The 18,929-nt window shown below is 40.4% G+C and overlaps 2 protein-coding genes across 5 annotated transcripts in view; both read right to left on the bottom strand.

Moving 5' to 3' along the window:
* Positions 1 to 276: 276 nt before the first annotated feature.
* Positions 277 to 8,291, bottom strand: ctdspl3 (CTD (carboxy-terminal domain, RNA polymerase II, polypeptide A) small phosphatase like 3). 2 transcript variants are annotated; one of them, XM_061240132.1, is made up of 11 exons: positions 8,046 to 8,291; positions 6,751 to 6,865; positions 6,515 to 6,649; positions 5,711 to 5,828; positions 5,323 to 5,434; positions 4,950 to 5,036; positions 3,751 to 3,813; positions 3,163 to 3,242; positions 2,549 to 2,675; positions 2,314 to 2,409; positions 277 to 1,187 (listed from the first exon to the last, which is right to left on the bottom strand). In XM_061240132.1, the coding sequence occupies exons 1-11, from the start codon at positions 8,157 to 8,159 to the stop codon at positions 1,122 to 1,124; spliced, it is 1,113 nt and encodes a 370-aa protein (XP_061096116.1). In that variant the 5' UTR covers positions 8,160 to 8,291; the 3' UTR covers positions 277 to 1,121. The 2 variants fall into 2 exon arrangements, with proteins under 2 accessions (XP_061096116.1, XP_061096117.1); XM_061240133.1 differs by lacking the exon at positions 8,046 to 8,291 and adding an exon at positions 7,273 to 7,361.
* An 8,670-nt stretch (positions 8,292 to 16,961) lies between these two features.
* arid3a (AT-rich interactive domain 3A) overlaps positions 16,962 to 18,929 on the bottom strand; it is a 35,832-nt gene continuing 33,864 nt past the window's right edge. For all 3 annotated transcript variants that reach the window (XM_061239511.1, XM_061239509.1, XM_061239510.1), the window contains exons 8-9: positions 17,872 to 17,961; positions 16,962 to 17,367 (exon numbers count right to left, since the gene is read on the bottom strand). In XM_061239511.1, coding sequence (XP_061095495.1) covers positions 17,222 to 17,367; positions 17,872 to 17,961 — 236 coding nt within the window. In that variant the 3' untranslated portion in view covers positions 16,962 to 17,221. The remainder of the gene's footprint in view (positions 17,368 to 17,871; positions 17,962 to 18,929) is intronic.

Here is an 18,929-nt window from a genome sequence, read left to right as displayed (position 1 = left end):
CATGCAAAATTCAAAATGCAGAATCACATCATTAAATTGAAGTATTCAATCACAATTCATACAAATAAAAAATAGTAATGGGAATTTAACCATTAATCTAACCAAATGGTTAACCATGTAACTGTTTTTTCCAACCCATTGGGGGAAAAATGAAGGGCAGTGGTCATTCGTAAATAGTAAATTGAAGGCAAACATTACATAAAATGATAATAATAATGAAATTATTTTGAACACTATGTTACCAGACCATTGAAAACAAATACACAACAAAACAAGGAAGTGCAAATACATTTAATGAACAACCATAAATGAGGAATAAAACACTGCATAACTATTGCCATTTTAGCAAATACATACAATGCATGCTGAGAGACGGTTGTTAAAGTCAACGCTTCTTCAGCACTTTAGTCCTCTCTTCAAGTCCCCTCTGCAGCAATTTCTTGAATACAGCGAGTATATATATATATCAATAAACTAAATTATGTTATGAACAGCACAAATATGTACAGTATATTACAGGGTAGCATGGCTTGTCAGTCAGCACGTTTTCTATGCAACAGAGAGAACAATATTCTATGCGATACAAAGAAGTACTCCAGGGCAGAACAGCCGTCTTTGTAAACAGGAGTCGCTTGTTGTGATGGGCATTCTTGGTCCACAGACATTTATGTATAAAAAAATAAAATAAAATAAAAAAACACCTAAAATGAGCCAGCTGCATTGTAGTGCAGAGCATTGGAAACCAGGTCCATAACACACCTTACAGGTTTGGTTCCCAGGTGAGACACAGCAATTGTACCATTCAGAAAGGTACATGAATTGCTTCAGCAAATATCCAATCGTATAAATATGAAATATGTCAAATGCATTTTTCACCCCTAACAAAATATACAAAATAACACCATGTAATTACACAATGTTCCGCAGGAAGTTACTTCAAAAAACCATGTAATTGTAACTTGAGTATCTGCCTTCTCGAGACTTTAATGCCAAATCTTCCCGAATTCTCTTTTCTGCTCACACCACTAAGACCAGGGTAACACTGAACAGAATGAAAATATTGTATGTTTTACATGAGCAGATAACTGAGAGATTAATTAACAGCACTTAAGTTCCACTCATCAGTCTTCTGAGAGCAGTCTGTGCAAATGATCCATCCTGCGCTTCAGAACCTGCCGGAAGTCCTCCTAGAAAGTAAAGGGAAAGGACGCTGTAAATGCATGACATTAGATTACAGGCATTTAGCAGACGCTCTTATCCAGAGCGACGTACAACCAAGTGCAGATCGAATACAGGGACAAGTGCGATGAGGACCCTAGAGGAAAGCACAGTTCCAAGTCCTAGCGTGACCACATAGATACAATTTGAACGCTTGAAGAATACACCAACTAAACGCAGTAAACACTGAAAATAACTTCCAATGAAAATCTTGTTCTCATTTTTAAATCAGCACACCCATTAAAGACAGTCAATATCGGATCTTACAAACAATGTATAAATCTCTGTAAGCTCAGTTAACTTAGTAAGCCAGGAAACACAGTGACTACCAATATAAAGGGTTTTTAATGTGACAGAGGACCTGAGTATAGCCAGCAGGTTAGATCAAGCTAGCATAATCCCACTACCTTCACACAACCTCAGAACAGACATCCCAGAAGAACAGATTTTAATTGGTTTGAGCCTCGGGCACCGAGTGTTTAACACTTCTAATAAATCCAGGCCAGGATGTGACCATATTATGCAGCAATAATTCCAGTTACACCTTAAAGTAATAAGTTTCCACTTTCATGACATGATTTTTTGAGACTCTTCTGATATCACACACCTCTGAATGTGTGCCTTTTTTTTTTTCTTCTTGTAATGAGAAAGTTATAATTATTCCTGTGTTAGTCTGATGAGTGTCCTCTAAAAAAATAATGCGGTTAAAAGATAATTATACTCCTAATGACAAAGGAAAACATATCTTATGGGAGCTTAACTTGCAGAAATGTTATTAGTTTCCAATGTCCAACTATCTTTCCAGATATTATTGATACTGGCACACCGTTTATATTACCGGAGCATTACAGTATATGAACCATTGGCCTCTATTTAACAATATGCTTAACTAATAGAAATGTACTCACTATTTAGGAACATGGCTGCTTCCTATAGATTTCTAATAAGAGCAACAGATGAGACAAATAAAGCACATTGAGGCTCCAAGTCAGTGTTAACTTACTTTGAGAAACTGTCAGAAACAGTTTCTCTAGGTAAGTCAATGTTAACTTACCGTTTCTGACAGTTTCTCGAGATAAGTCAATGTTAACTTACCGTTTCGGACAGTTTCTCGAGATAAGGGATGAGCTTCTGCAGTTCGTTGTCCTCCCGGTCTCCAGCCCAGCTCTTGATGGGGATCATATTCATCAGCTGCAAGAGAGCAGTAGAGCAAAGGTAAACTTGGGCTCCAATACTTCTGCAAACCAGCGTCCTCATTAGCACTTTTCCGGGGCGAAAATACATCAACTGGCACCAAGACCACACAGGGTGTACTGGTGTGCAGGCTTACGTGGTAAGGGAAAGCGTGGGGTGCGTTGTCCAGAACCACAGTCTTGGCCAGGTCCCTTTCCAGCACGTCCAGGTCCTTGATGTAGTGGCCAAGCACACAGGCGCAGTCCTCCTGGTACAAACGGTGCCTTCAGACAGAAAGGACAGAGGAGGGTCAGAACTCTGGAAACGTTTTATAGGGCATTTCTTATTTTAATTTCCCAATCGACATTCCATCTCTGCTACTCTCAGCAGTCAGCTGTTATTTCAGGCCCGTGAATCAACGTCTCTGTGATTTCCACCAATGCCCGAGGACCCAGACTTTATAGGCTGGATCAGGCTGAATTACAGTAGCCTCATGGGAATGAGGTAAGGTTTTGGGCGATACTGGCTCAGGCGGTAAGAGCAGTGGTCTGGCTGTCGGAGGGTTGCCAGTTCGATTCCCACACTGGGTGTGTCGAAGTGTCCCTGAGCAAGACACCTAACCCCCAAATGCTCCTGACGAGCTGGTTGGTGCCTTTCATGGCAGCCAATCACCGTTGGTGTGTGAGTGTGTATGATTGGGTGAATAAGACACATCAATTGTACTGCTATATGAATGCAGACCAAGATCCAAGTGGAAGGAAAAATTCTCACCGAAAAAGTTTTTTCTGAGGATCCAGTGTCTCCAAGATCTTCTCTGCATATTCTTTCTTGGCGGAAGTGTAGACAAACATCTGAAAAATATAGGTTGACACTGAGAATGAAAGCCAACAAGCCAAGGCAAAACCGCATGCAGAGGTGGCCTCTCAAAGCAGTGCAGCTCAGTGTGATCTTAAAGAGCAGAGCGGCTGGATCTGTTAAAAACTACACGCACAAAACAAAAATCAGCCTTAAAGAACTATTGCCATGGCTTGGGTAAACTCCCAAAAATCTTTCCATTTAATGGATTTATGTACTAATGCTACACAGATTCTCTTTCCAGGACAGAATCATTTTACATTTAAATAAAATTTGATATACTTTATATAAATAACTTAAAGTCAAAATCTTAACATAAGACTGTCCCATCAATTAGAATTTCTTATTTTTAGAGCAAAATAGGAACCAAAGACAGTGAAAAGGTATTGTTAAACTCAAGTTCCAAGCGGTCTCATTTGGTGTTAAACTTTCATAGATTCTGACAAAAAAAATGATTTAGAAAATGAACAAAATGTTCAATAAATTCATGAGAAAGAAACTTACTTCAAAGATTTTCGACATGCTTTGCAGAAACTCTTTTACGTGAGGCCTCAGTATCATGAAAACCTGGCAGAAAAATGGGGCATCACTGATTACTGCAGGCAGAGATTAGCCAACATGCTGCATTTCAATTACACCAAACAGAGACAGAGGCAGGCTGGTGCCAACCGGCGCGGCAAGAAATATCCTTTTTAAGGGTATGTTCAACATTCCTGCTTTTGAATTGTAATAGAATACTTAGTAATTAATTTTGGTTCCCAACATTAAATCTGTCAAAACTGAATACAAACAAAGACCTGAAAAGGCCAACAGGACATTTTGGAAAAACATATACTATACAATGAAAATCTATGACAAAGCTCATTACACATTGATACCACTTGAGACATACAATATAGTATTGTTAATAAACATGCCAATAATCACTGGCTGTTCCTCCAGATGTAAAATATTACATAGGATCTCTGTTGATTAAACATGAATTTGTGAAACCTAACAAACTGCTCCAGTGAGCAGGAAGAGAAGCAGTTGAGAGTAAGACCACAGTGGTTGTTCTTTTGGCAAATCCTAAATACAGTATATCCATGTTTCAAAGCATGAATAAAAATTGTCTAGACTACAGGAATGAGGCTTGAACTGTGGCCTTTGCCATCTGCAGGACACTATGAGAGATGTGATTAGGCTAGCTCACACAACTAAAGATCAAAATAATGTCTTTTTAATTCCTTGGTAAGAAAATTAATGTGATCTTTATTTGGGGTCTAAAAAGGGTGAAATGACTTCCCTCATCTCGGAGTCTTGACGTGGCTTTCTGTAGCAGATGTTTGTGGACCCACATACATCTCTACAACATCAGCAATGACAATGACACACCTACTCCTGCCCCAGCCATTTTATTTGACATTTCTATTTTTGTGTTTTTTTTCTCTAATTAACGCCACCAATATTGCTTTACAGAAACAGAGAACCGCATATGGCCCTGTACTACTTCTAAGAATACACCTTGGCTCGCGCAATTAAACACATGCTTCTCCTCACTGCCACCTGCTGGCTGAGCACCAGTAATACTACTAAAAAGTCTGATCGGTTTCTGTTCTGTTCATTTCCTGTCGAGTCAGAGAAACCATTAAGCTGGCGGGAGACTGAAACTGAAATTAGGAATATTTCACATAGCGTAACAGGGTGGATGTTGATTCACTCACTTTGTACTCGTGATCCTGAAAATAGGTGTGGAAGGTGTGTTCTGCATTCTCAATCATGTTCAGGGAGCTGAACACTAGCGTCTCGTCCTGCAATGCGTGTAGAATAGATATAAATCACATTATCACACAGGAGCGGCATGCAAAAATACTTCTCTATGAAACCAAGTAAAACAAAAACATGCAACAGTAAACAGTTGTAATAATAAACTTTGCTTTGTTCAAGAAAACTATTAAGTGTTGTTCTCTGAGAAACTATCGATGTCTAATTTTCCTAGTATTTAACAATTATTTCATTTGAGCTTCTGAATAAATATATTTGGAGTAAAAATATGCTATTTGTAAAGACAGGAATGGGGAAAAAAATTAAATTCACCAGGTCCAAAACAAGTGTGGCTTGTGGGGTGCTCCTGGTCTTGACCGGGATGTCCCGGGTTCGAGGTTTTGATTGCTGGGATTGAGACGGAATGTTTTTGATGAAGTAGTACCTGAGAAGGCAAAGGAAAGACAAATGTGGGTCTAAAGGTCGCCTGCCAACTGGTCTCAAAGGGCAGCATACAGGGCGACACAATACATCATAACCAATGACAACATATTCTTTTAGAGGACATTCTAGAAGGCAATATTCTTCACTCAGATGCAGGAAATACATGGACAGGCCTATCCTGTCATTTTAAAGGGGTGGTTAAAAACGTCTTAAATTGTTTTTAAAAACATAGCACAACAGAAAATTGCCTAATGGGGTCAGTAAGCATCAGACTTACGGATTAAACACCTCATCATCATCATCATCTTCTTCCTCTTCTGCCAGAGGGCTTGAAGAGTCATACCCAAAAATGCACTGGTCTGGACTCATCAAGTCATCCTCAGGGAATTTCACACCTTCAAAGAGAACACCCCACACACTTAAAAATCTTACCTATTGGACCTCTGAGTTAAAACATTGTTACAAGACAAGACCAATCCCTTCCTATCATTGAAAAAGGCTCACTGACATGTTGACTCACCCTATGCCTGTATTTATAGTCCTTAAATTCAGGTTTCAAAATATGCAGTTGACGGGTCTGCACTCTGTACCAAAACATTGTATAGCTGTACAATAATTCAAGCTCATTGGTTGAAAATTGGTTCTAATTGCCACAGCCAAGGGCGTTTCAACACCAGTGCGTTCACAGAGAAGGGATGGGATAAACAGTGTTGTGGTTTGAGCGTGCATGTTGCTGCAATTCCTCTCTTGACCGTTAGAAGTCCGAAATTACCTATTGACCTTTAAAGTTACCCCTTTTTGGTGCAAGAGTCAAACAAGTAGAAGAAATGGTGCAACTCTTTACAATTATCCGTAGGGTGAATTCAGGTCATTTGGGACACGTCTTTATAAATTCTGAGTCTACTCAGAAACTGCCCCAAATTAACTGAATTTACCCTATCTTTCAATGCAGGCCAGCGCATATAAACCACTACTTCGCAACATTATATATAAATCAAAGCAGAAATACAAACATAGTAACTACTGTAGTCCATAAGGCTGAACACGTCTCGATGCATTCAATGACCTTCAAGCCACTAACCATTGTTCACTGTTGACATCGGGAGGTAGGAAGTTGGGGTGAAGATGTTCCTTACAGCTGTATTAGTGTATGGGCGGTCTTCCTCACTCCCAAAGCGCACGCGGCGCTTCCGGCAAAACACTGGAGTCGTGAAATCTAAATTCGACGAGGTAAAGACATGGACACAATTATACCTATCAATTCATTGAGTCAACCTCTTTACAAAAGACGATGAACAGCAAGTCGAGGTGCTCTACCATCGCGGTCCCCGTGTGCTGCAGGCCTTTTCCTTGTGCGCCGTGTACTGGCGATAGGGACGCACTCCTCGTCAGAGTCCTGCGTAGCACAGTCTGGCACCATTTCTTCTTTGCCCTGGACAGATCATGATATTACTGACTCACACGTTTGTCGTCTGGGATAAGCCACCCACCAGACAGATTTAACATAAGTCAATCAACGAATAAGCACTAATGACCGATATCGAGAATAGCCTGTATAATTATAGAAAGCGTTACAGACAGTACCGAATATTTTATCCAACAGAAATGTTCCCTATAACGTTAGTTATGCATCGCGTATAGTACAGCTTGATGTGTATCAACACCACGCAGTTAACGTAAAATAGTGTTATTTACATAGTTCAGCAATGAGCGAAACAGCCCCAGACTGTCAGCCCTATTGTAAAAGCCAGCTATGACCAGCTTTGAATTCCAGCTACCAGCTGTTTCGAAGCATATCTTGAGCTGGTCAAACCATGTTGAGTGTGGAGCAAGTCTGACCTGGTCAACCAGCTAGCAGCTGTTTCAACCCCTACGTTGAGCCGTTTTTTTCAGCAGAGAACATACGTCGGACGCAAACTCCCTGCCCCCACACTCGCATATTTATGAAAATCACTGCTAGACTAGCTCCATGTGCCGCGATTTACCCCCGACCGAACTTAGCTAGCTAGAATGACTGACATTTTACTGTTAGGGGCAACACAGGCTCACCAGATTGACAATCTCAGACTTCATATACCCAGACTGACTTAAATTACGAGCAAGTAATATGCTACTTTTGGTTAACGTTCACAGCCTGCTAATACCAATTTAGCCGTGGAATAAATATTAGCCAGCTATGTTACGGCAGCGCAGTATCTGGTGGATTGTTTTTATTGGCTAGCTAGTTAATCGAATGCATTCACTAACTACATCTAGGTAGTTCTCACGTTGGCTAGCTCCCTACCTAGACTAATGTTATTCAGCTCGCTAGCAACAACACAGGCACTGACCAAGCAGAATGATCATATTTTTAAAAAGGTTATCGTTCTAGACTTTTATGAAAACAACGGGGACATAATTGATTCAGAAATGACAACTAGGTTGTTCGCTAGCATACCAGTGACGATCTAACTTACTGCCCAGCAGTCTAGTTTAACATAGTAACTATAGCTATATAGCAGCTAATGTTAGCTAGCTAGCTAGCTAGATACATCTGGCGCAGCTAAATGTAATGTTAGCCATGCGAAAGTCGAAGTTAACGGTTAGCTAGTACTAGCCAAATGTATCCTCACCGTTGCAAGCGTTGCCACCGGCGGCGCTCTCTTGCAAGTCCGTCGATGAAGGTTACTTGGTGCGTTTGTTTCCTTCGGCACAACTGCAGAAATATTTCGAGATCGCAGTATCATCCTCTCGGGGATTACTGAACAGCTAGATATCTAGCTGTACAGTAGCAATTTGAAGATGCTACGTAAACTGTAATCTGCGCTCAGCGACCAAGGACCACTAGCTTCACCTGATTGGACGGACTAATTTGTTTGGCATCGTTCTCTCGCTTTCCACTACTACGCGTCATTCATTTAAATCTACCGGGCTCTCTGCACCAACAACATCAAAGCAGCATTATAGCTGGGCGGCGCTACAGAATCGTCTGGTCCCCGTGATTCCACAGTCACGTTGCACTACTCGGCACACTTTCACGGTTGCGTGCAGTCCGAAGTGGGTTAACACATTGACAGATGCGACGGTTCACAACACAAGAGGAAAAAAAATGCACAGGCTACTACGCCATCAGACCTAAAGCAAATTGAGCCGACATGCATTAAATTGATAATTCAGGGAATCTGAAGGAAAACTCCCGTTTGTGCTGTGAATTATGCAGATAGTGGATTTCCCATTTTCCTATCATTCGTTTCATTTACCGTAAGTGAGCTGCATTCTGAAACCGTTTTTGTGCAGGTATAATCCAACACCAGCGTTGAAAAATCTCTGCGCCAACATACATTGTTACTGCTTTGTAACCTGCCACATATGACGCAATTCAGCACAAACCCCGGATGCTGCATTGGAGACTTGGATTTCTGAAAATAGCTCATAGGTTACATATTGTGTTTATTAACATCAAGAGGCCTATATAAGGAAGGCCTAATATAAAGCTATTAAAATAAGAGGTTACGTCCACCTTCATAGGTACCCCGGTCCAAATATTAATTGAAATGGTTGAAAGAATGAAACATTGTTTGTGGGGTATAACACGAGCGCCTTACAGGAAATGAACTATTCAGTGTTGTGACATTTCCTGATAAACGAGTAAAGGCAAAATAAATTATGATCAATTAATGTGCTAAATTGAAATGGTTGAATTGTGCAAGGAAGGCATCATGCAAAGGAAAAGGGAACAGAAGACTCAAACAGACTACACAATATCAGAACTGTACTTTATTAATAGTCTTTAGTATTTATTTGCTTACAGTTGAAACTCCATTTTTGGTTTAGTATTTTGAGATTGAATATATGATGTATGACATAGAAAATGTAAACTTTAAAAGTTTTTTTTTGTCTTTTTTTGTCTATAAGTAGTTACAAACCAATACCTGAACCTTTGTAAAAATTGAGAGCAACAATGTACTGTACATTAGTAAAGAAGACAAGGCTAATAAAACAGGAAATAAAAAAACAAACCCTTTTCATGGAGGCTGTACAATGATTTCTCACATTGCTAAAATGCAGATCCTGGTTTAGCTAAAGGCCTTTCAACTGTGAAGTGAAACTGTTCAAGTAAAGGACCTCAAGCAAACAGTGTATTTCCATAAAGTGAATAATGTAACGTTTGTTTAACCATGCAATTCAAAATGAGTTGCTTGTAAAATAAGAAAGAACATATTAGCATTTCCTTACATTTGAGTTACACATTCAATGTCTTCTTGTGCTGGAACCTGTTTTCATTTTTATCCCCAAAAGTCGATTGCATAAAGAAAATAATCCTGTTAACATGTTCAGGTGATTTAAATAATTAATAATGCACTAAACAAACCTTCCAATCATGCACAAACACAATTTTGAATAAAAAGGCAATCGTTAACTTCAGCTTTCAGAAGTTCCGAGGAGGCTGCATTGCATTAGATTCTTACAGAAATGAAATGTATTCAGAGAACATGTTGTGGAAGCAAATCTGTGTAGCACTTTTTCTGACAAATGGTCATTATAAAAAGAAGACATGCCACACACATTTCACCCAATATATTTCAAGCAGCTTCCAGTTTGGCATTGTGGGAAATCAGAAATATCACCTGTACGGGACAGGAGAATACACAAGCTAAAAGAAGATTTACTGTGAACTGCAGCAGTAGTTCTTCTGGAAACAAAAACTGCTCAAATGAAGTGCTACATACAGACGTCTGATTAAAGGGAGTCTATAATGTTTTCTGAGAATGTGGAGTCAAGGAGTGTGCCTGCAACCAGGAATTTGCACATTGTCCTTTTAAAGCCACTGATTTAATGTTAACTTGGAAAATCCAACTATGTTGTTTCTTGGCTTTGAAAAATAATTCTCAGAAAACACCAGGCTCAAGTTATATATAACAATTGTAAGGTCACTCAAAATAAAATCTCTGTAGATGCCCTTTAAAACCCTAAAAATGAATGATTGCAACCCCTTAATTACCCGAAGCTGTACGTTTGCCATAGAATGCATGAACTGGTAAAACTGGAGGTAGAAGTGTATTTCCTGAGAAGTTGAAGACAAAAGCCTTGTTCATATTCTGACTTTCTACATCTACAAAATAGTTATATGACTGAATTACAAACCCAACAATCCTCAAGATTAAAAAGATATGACATTTTTTTTAAATTCATATTTGTCAATTGCTCTGAAATAATCTTTACTGAATTAATGGTGATTATACAGATAAAATAATGAATTGAACAAAAACTATTTCAGAAGGCATTTCGAAAGTGTAATAATTTTATATAATGGTGATTTGAAATAAGAATTGTCACAGCATAAGGCATCTTATAATTACAGAAGAGATACATCTTAATATTTTTCTTTATCAAAGTCTTCACATACATTTTGGTTGTCCTTGCAATATACAATCTACCTGACCTAGTCATCTAGAACAAGCTTGTACTTTTCATAAATTGTCTTAAGTATAAGGCTAATAAATCAAGTTGCGTTTTCTCACCCGCAACCCCAGCAAAAAAGGATCACTTAACAATAAACATACTAAAAGCAAGCTTTTTCCACACAAAAAAAGAAATGAAGTTTATAACAAGGATCACCGGATACACGTGTCCATTGCGGAGGGAGAAGTCACCTCCAGGATTCTTAAATTACAGCCCAGATCTAAACAAGCTCTAATCCTTAGAGACGGGACCTGGCACAGTGTCGTATACAGTGGGCCAGTGACTATAACACCGCTAATTAGCAGCGTTATGGTGGCCGGTTTGCTAGCTGTCCAGGTCCACTGTGTATAGGAACACACACACACACCGCAGTGATAATAGGACAGTCAACCATTTGTCAACCCGTTTCTGATCTAGAGAAAATTGCAGGTTCTAGATAGCCCAACAGAATCATTGACACAATAGCAACTTCGAGAGAGCGAGAGAGCGAGAGAGAGAGAGAGAGAGAGAGAGGGCATTTTGCTTTACACATCCATGTCAGGAACTAACCAGAAAAATGTAGACAAGCCCCACTGCTGGTACAGACCAGAGTAACAACTCAGTGAACCTGTACAGCAGACTGATTATATGATGAGTCATGTTAAATATTTAAAGACCCTGCAAGCGTATTCTGATGGAGTCTGAGCAGTCAAGAGCCCCTCTGAAGTGACTGAAGAGCAACAGCAGTATTATCTGCTGTGTGGTAACACGCGATTATATTAGAAAACTTTCTGAACAAGGACAATAGAATAGCAAGCAAAAAACAATATAATCATAAGTCTTTCAATTGTTACATTATTTACATGGTAAAAACTTTGCCTTTACAGCAAATCTGTTTTTTGTTTTTTTTCCAACTGGGATAATAAATCGCAATACTCAAAAACCATCTCCTGATTACTCCCACTTTCAGCAATCCTGTTCATAAGAGGCAGGAATAGAACAAGGGGATGCTCAGAATGAAGAAATCACACCAAGTAATAACCAAAAAGAAAAAAACTCAACTCTTAACACAAACAGATATGCTATTACTTCTCACCACAACGCTGAACAAAATAAGCCCATTTTGTTGCTGCAGTGTTAGTTTGTATCCACTAGGTGGTAGCAACGAGTCATCTATGCTCCACGATACCCACCCCCCGGCAAGACCAACATCAAAACCCTGAAGTCAGCAGATTCCAAAATATCTTGTATGCATGACAGTGGAACAGTCCAGACAGAATCTACTCTGCACTGCAGCCTCTGCCATGGGGTGTGGAAGTCACATGCCAATATAAAAATCCTGCCATTGTTTTGGGTAGTGACAGAGAAGATCCTACTTAGATTTAATTCATTGGCGGTGGTGATTTAGTGCAAGTCAAGCCACATAAAAGCCTGTAATGACACTTACAACCATACGTAGGATTAGCAGAGCAAATGTGACGAGCACACCCACCTTAATGGTCAAAACAACCCCAGACAAAAAATCTAAACCTACAAACAAAATTCAGAACTAAGAAAATGACACTGGATGACAAGTGGACTGAAAGCAAGCCAGAAATTCTCCTGATGACAGACATCTTATGACACATATAAAAAATAAGAAAACCTAATAAGGAAACCCCAATGAGAAACTTTAGGTGAAACAATATTCTGTAGAATCGATACACCATTGAAGCCAGAGTCTCCTCATAATCCTCATAGTTCACCCAAATATTGGAGAAAAAAAAAGTAATCCAAGACTTCTTCTACATTCTCACATTTCAGAATTGCATAGCCCCCAAAATTCAGACCTACGATGGATAATTTCTGATGATACTGGCAGACTGATTACACATTAAGATGACCAAATGGATGAAACTTTCGATTGCGAGGTAGGAGAAGACCTCACTGTAGAATGAGAGCCTACAGGACATGAGGTATTCAGTGTTGTAACATTTCCTGATAAGTAAAGGCAAAATAAGTGTATTTTCCCTGAGAATGCTAAATAAGCCACACATACTGATTGTACTGGTCTTGGGTTCTGAGCCGTGAAACAGTTTTGGCCTCCGTACCTACTGTATGCAATAAACACAAGATATTTCTGAACGCTCAACTACGGTGGCTCCGTAGAAACACAGAGCAATAATGTGACAGAAACCTGAATATCTCCCATGGGGCCAGGTCAGGAGGTCAGTCAGCCAAACCACACTGCCCTGAAGCTTTACATTGATTGCCAGTCACCCGCCCTATCCTTTTTTTTGCCACGACACATCACAACATAAATCTCTATCTTTTGTCAGCAATATTATCACATCCATAATTGCCAAGCACGTTTAGCACTCTCGGAGCAAGTGAATTATCTTTAAAAGGTCACACAGAGGTCAAAGGTAGGGACAGCTCTGTTTTTTTTTTTTTCGTTTTTTTTTTCATCCCTTTGATACTTCCTCTTCAGCATACAGCATTTTCTCAGCCTTGCTGTAGAGATACCAGCAGAGGTGTTTCTGCAGGTTAATTGGCTAACGTTCATAACCGGAATGATAAACAGTAATACCAGTACTGATGGGATGGAATCTTCACACATGTTGGCAACATTGGTTTTTCTAAGAACGAAGCTTGAGTGATTTTCATTTATCACCACCTTTTTAAAAAATAAATACTTTTTTTTTATTTTGGAATGGCAAGCACCCATCTAACATGAAACGTGAAGAACCCGCCAAATCCACTCTACCTATTTTCTTGTGCTGCACATGTCGTTTATTATCTAGTTATTCTCTGCGTGACTAATTAATGATTACTAATTTAACAGAATCAATGTCCTTTTGGTGAAATTAGAGGCATTCAATTGTAAATGAAAAGGAATAAAAAAAATAAAAATGCTTTAATTTCTTCTACTGTAATTGAAACTACTTTTCAAATTACTTCTGATTGACCATGAGAAAAACATTACACTGCTCTGACCAACCACCCCACTGCCTATGGGTGCACAGGCATATGCGCGCGCACACACACACACACACACACTCACACACACGTACGCACACACTCACACACTCACACACTCACACACACTCACACACACTCACACACACTCACACACACTCTCACACACTCTCACACACTCTCACACACTCTCACACACTCTCACACACTCACACACACTCACACACTCACACACTCACACACTCACACACTCACACACTCACACACTCACACACTCACACACTCACACACACACACAGGCACACACACACACGCACGCACGCACGCACGCGGACGCACACACACACACACACTCACACACTCACACACTCACACACTCACACACTCACACACTTACACACTTACACACTTACACACTTACACACTTACACACTTACACTTACACTTACACTCACGCACTCACGCACTCACGCACTCACGCACTCACGCGCACACACACTCACACTCACACACTCACACACTTACACACTTACACACTTACACACTTACACTCACGCACTCACGCACTCACGCACGTGCGCGCACGCACGCACGCACGCACGCACGCACGCACGCACGCACGCACTCACTCACACACACACAAATCCACTTGAATGTTTGGCCACGTCAAAATTTCCACTGTTAGCTCCATCTTTCTCTGCAATATAGTTAAGTTGAACAGAAATGTTTTCACTAATTTCTGAATTCAGATAAACTTTATATTGTCTAGCTAAAGCATACACTTTCTTTGCATAGGCATTTCCATTGTGTAGGTCAAAAGAAGGTGCTGTTCATTTTTCACCTCAAAACTGCAACAATGTGGTGGGGGGGCTGAACAAGGCCAATATGCTGTTTAATGAAATAAGTTATATTTATACACTGATTACAGTTAACTCTTCTCCTTCAATACTCTGCCCAGTACCAAAGAAGCTAAACTTTATGGGAGGGGAAATTAGCAACATCAGTCTGTGCGCATGCAAAGCACATGAAGAGAACTTGAAGACCTGCCAGATGGACACCGAAAATGGCAGTTATTATACAAATGAAGTAAATGGAGAATGGAAGACAGGGTCCATTATAAACCTCGCTTTAGGTAGCAATGTAAATCCGAGGAATACATTTGGTTTGTAATGGCTAGCTGCTTGTAGCATTTGGACACCCGTTTTTCCTATTATACTATACCAGCCATTTTCATCAAACCACCAAATCTCGTGTTGCCTATTGAAAGATTCTACCACCATCCTACCACCATCCTCTCTCACAGTACTGGAAAAGTGTTAATCTATCACCAATAATAATCAACAACCAATTAGTATCCCATAGAATGTTCTACCTCTGAAAAGATCTCTCAGATGGCCACCCTCCTTACAGGTGGTATAACAGATGAACAAATGATGCACATATGCTAAGCATTTTCCTACAGACACACAACTAAGCAAGACTAGTGGATCAGAAGGAAACTGCACATTGTTTATTGCACTGTCAACGTTATTTTCACACCACTACAGCAGGTAAATTGCTTGGTTGTTGAGTTGTTGAGTTACCAGTCATTTTGTAGACTTAAAATGGCTGGCAGGTATTTTAATAAAATCTCAACTGTGAGATTTGATCAGGCATGTTCATACAGCTGTGCAGCCACAATGATGACTGATGATTATTGGATTATTTCTATGGTATATCTGAAAGGAAATTGGCCAACGCTCTGTGGTTTGTGGTGTGTATGTGTGTGTGTACCTATGTACATACTAGCCGTTATGTGTGTTTTGGGGTTTGTAAAATTAAATTAAACAAGGAACTGGAACTAAATCAAGCTAAATAAAACAACTCCAAGTACTTTTTGGTGGGGTGGTCCAAAAGCTTTCTTCACTTCAAATGCTTGTGGAATTGATCACGAATGACTCAGTAATGACTCAGTAGATGAGTCAAACACCGCAGGCCTTGCAGGCACAGAACCACACAGTACTTTGGGTCTGAAGCAATGTGTTCTGCATAGCTAATGATGTCATAACAGAGCGACTCTATCCCATTTCAGAAGCAGATTAAGGCTTGTCTTCAGGTAAGGTCTCATGGGACATCCATTAAGATCCAGCCATCACTTATTATTAGACTGAGGTTCCATATGCCAGTAACAAACATTTTCAGAGGTTTTACAAGGCTTGTCTTGCTACTGCTGAATATTTTTTGCACAGGAGCAAAGACACACACACGCACACGTGCGCACGTGCCCACACCCACCCACGCACGCATACACATACACACACACACACTGCCTCTCCCACCTCTCTAACACTATCACCCCACCTTCATCCATTCAATGAGTGAGAGTGAACCCTCAATTCATTATGAGAGGGTGATCTCTCCATTCAGTGTGAAAGAGTGAACCCTACTTTTCAGTGTGAACTTACTCAATTCAGTACGAGGGGGGTGAACTCTCCATTCAATGTGAGAGGGTGATCTCTCATTTTCTTCCTTTATCACGGATAAACGGTACATCATTTGGTATGGTATTGCAGGAGAATTGTAGCGGAGTAGTTTTGCACATATACAACAATAAGCTAGTTGCAAGTTGGGAGGGGGGGGGGGGTGGAAAAGAGCTCGGTTCCATCTCTGGGAGGGTGATAGGGAGTCTTGCATACTGAGGTGCGCTTGCCGATACAGAGCTCTCCTCTCTCATAACGCACTGCTTCATTTTCCACTGTATCACGCAAGCTTAAAAAGAAGTTAAAAACTAATGAGGTCACCACGTGCTTTGTTATGCCCTGAAGAAATAACATATACTTTAAAGCATCTTTTTCTAGAATAAAATAGAAGATATTTACACATTTTTCTTTAAACCCTAAATATACTTTTTTTTTTTTTTTTTTGCAATGAGCAATAATAATAATAATAATAATAATAATAATAATAATAATAACAACAACATTAATATAAGATAAACAAAAATTAAAATCCTTTTTCCTCTGGTTTGAAAAGTAGCTTCGCGGTCAGTCAGTAGATGTTTAAAATGGTGTAAACAGTGCATTAGCCTTAATGTTGATTATTGTTATTTTGTTCACATGTTATCTGTACATTTTATGGAGAAGAAATAAATTATTCACAGGTTGTGCATATACCTCCATACTGGCTCTAGTTATATTTCACAACTATTTTGGCTGCTGCGTAAAGGTGGAAAGAAAATTAAACAAACTCAAAGCGTAAAGACAAAAATCCCGTGGCAGGCGAGAGAACCTGAGATAGTGTACTTCAAGTGGTCTGGTTTTATTTCTATATTGTCCTTTTTCTTTTGGCGAAGGCTACGTAGAAAAATGAGGTTGGTTTTTGGCTTTAGTTAGCATCAGAAAAGGTAGAGGGGGTGGAGGTTGTGAGGTTTTTAAGGCGATGTGTTGTTGGAGGAGGTAGGTGTGTGGGCGACTGGCTGGGACCCACTGCGGCCACCAAGGGCTTTGCTGCTACTGGAGCCTGAGGACCCAGGGGGGCCTGATGGGGCTGACCCTGCTGCCTGAGCAAAAAGCACACCTGCAAGAAAAATAAACAGGAACTCAGTTTTTCACCTTGTTTAAATCTGTGTTCAGCTCGGGTATGCGGAGACGATGCTTATAACTATTTTTAGTAGGTTACCTTTGGAAAATAAGAAGGAAGACACAATGCACACCCTATATTTTATGAGGTGCTAATAATCAAAAAACATTTAAGAGAAATTTAAAGAGAAAATGAAATTATCGCACACTCTATGCTCCTAATGTTTTATTATACCAAGGAAACAACCTGACAAAGGTAGGGTGACACTTTGCCGAAACATGGCTTGGCACAGTATAAGAAATTAGGAGCATCATGCATGCGATCATTTCTTTGGGTTGTCTTTGGAGCAAACAGTCACCTTCATTGTCATCGATCGAGGAAAACGATCTCTCACACGGGGTCTTTTTAAATGCGCCAAATTATAAACGATCAAGACGGCTCTCCCAGGGAGCTCACGGCTCAGACCGAGCGTGGTCTACGAGTGACTGAGGAAAGACCTACCGGTGTAGACGACCCCGTTGAGCTCGACCGACATGCTGATGCTGTTCATGCCATTGGTGGTGAGGTTGAGGGCCGAGTCCTGCCTGCCATCTACGGAGGAAGCGGAGAAGAGCCACATCATCTCCGCTCTGACACCTGCAGTCCCCCCCGATACTCACCCACACTTTAGCGCTCAACAGAAACCCACACGGCACAGCGGCAGCTGGATGTGGTTACTTAATCAACAACCAAAAAAAAAAAAACAGTCGAGCTGTCGCAATCAGTCTAAATTTCATTTAGAACAGGCGTGCAGTTTTAATTTCCAGTTGCGACAGGAAGCACCCGGCTTGGCATCAAAAGCTTGCTGCGTAGGTGGATGTTTCCAATTAACGACGCCTGTCTGTGAGAATTTCATCAGTGCAAACAGGAAAAAACACGTTCATAACACTAATACAGAAGTTACAATAAATGTTGTTTGATGTTAATTTATTTATTTTAAATCCCGGTGAAGCCGCTCCGAACCCACCCACCCATCTAGCCTAACACCATGATAATACAGAGATGGACAGACGGACAAACAGACAGACTTGACAAGCCATTGACGTTAATTTTTAAAAACCATTTTTGGTAAAATGGTGTGGTAATAAACGTCTGTGTAAGGTGCGGAAATGGAGCGGGTTGTTTAGATTTGGCTAATGGCTTTCAGGGGACTTCACAGCCCTGTCACTCACAATGATTCACAGATCATTAAAAAGCTTCTTTTAAAGCTTCTTTGAAGTCGCAAAATTCCTGATGACAAAATTTCCTGTGCTTGAGTCATTTCAAGACACTGTTAGAAAAAAAAAGAGCGGTAGTCAGTTGTCAGTTGGCTGAAGACTCAGGGGTTCCCCAGGTGATCTCGACAGGAACGCACTGGAGATAAAGGAGTGCACGATCTGCGTAAAATGGGTCACCACAGCCTCAGAGCTGGGCCCAGTCCTCAGCAGGTGTTCACAGAGATTGGCTCCACAGACAGCAACGCATCCTTCAGCGGAGACGGCAGTGTGCGCTACGATTAGCCTGTCGCTATCGTAGGATTA

The sequence above is a fragment of the Conger conger genome, chromosome 4 (genome assembly GCF_963514075.1).
Source record: "Conger conger chromosome 4, fConCon1.1, whole genome shotgun sequence".
Classification (NCBI taxonomy): domain Eukaryota; kingdom Metazoa; phylum Chordata; class Actinopteri; order Anguilliformes; family Congridae; genus Conger; species Conger conger.
This window is presented reverse-complemented; position numbering and strand designations above follow the sequence as displayed.

Coding starts and splice junctions, on each gene's coding strand:
- ctdspl3 (XM_061240132.1), bottom strand. CDS start 8,159: ATGATACTGCGATCTCGAAATATTTCTGCAGTTGTGCCGAAGGAAACA. Junction 2,410..2,548: donor CCCACGCTTTCCCTTACCAC/GTAAGCCTGCAC, acceptor GCTCTCTTGCAG/CTGATGAATATGATCCCCAT. Junction 1,188..2,313: donor TCGAGAAACTGTCCGAAACG/GTAAGTTAACAT, acceptor TTTACTTTCTAG/GAGGACTTCCGGCAGGTTCT.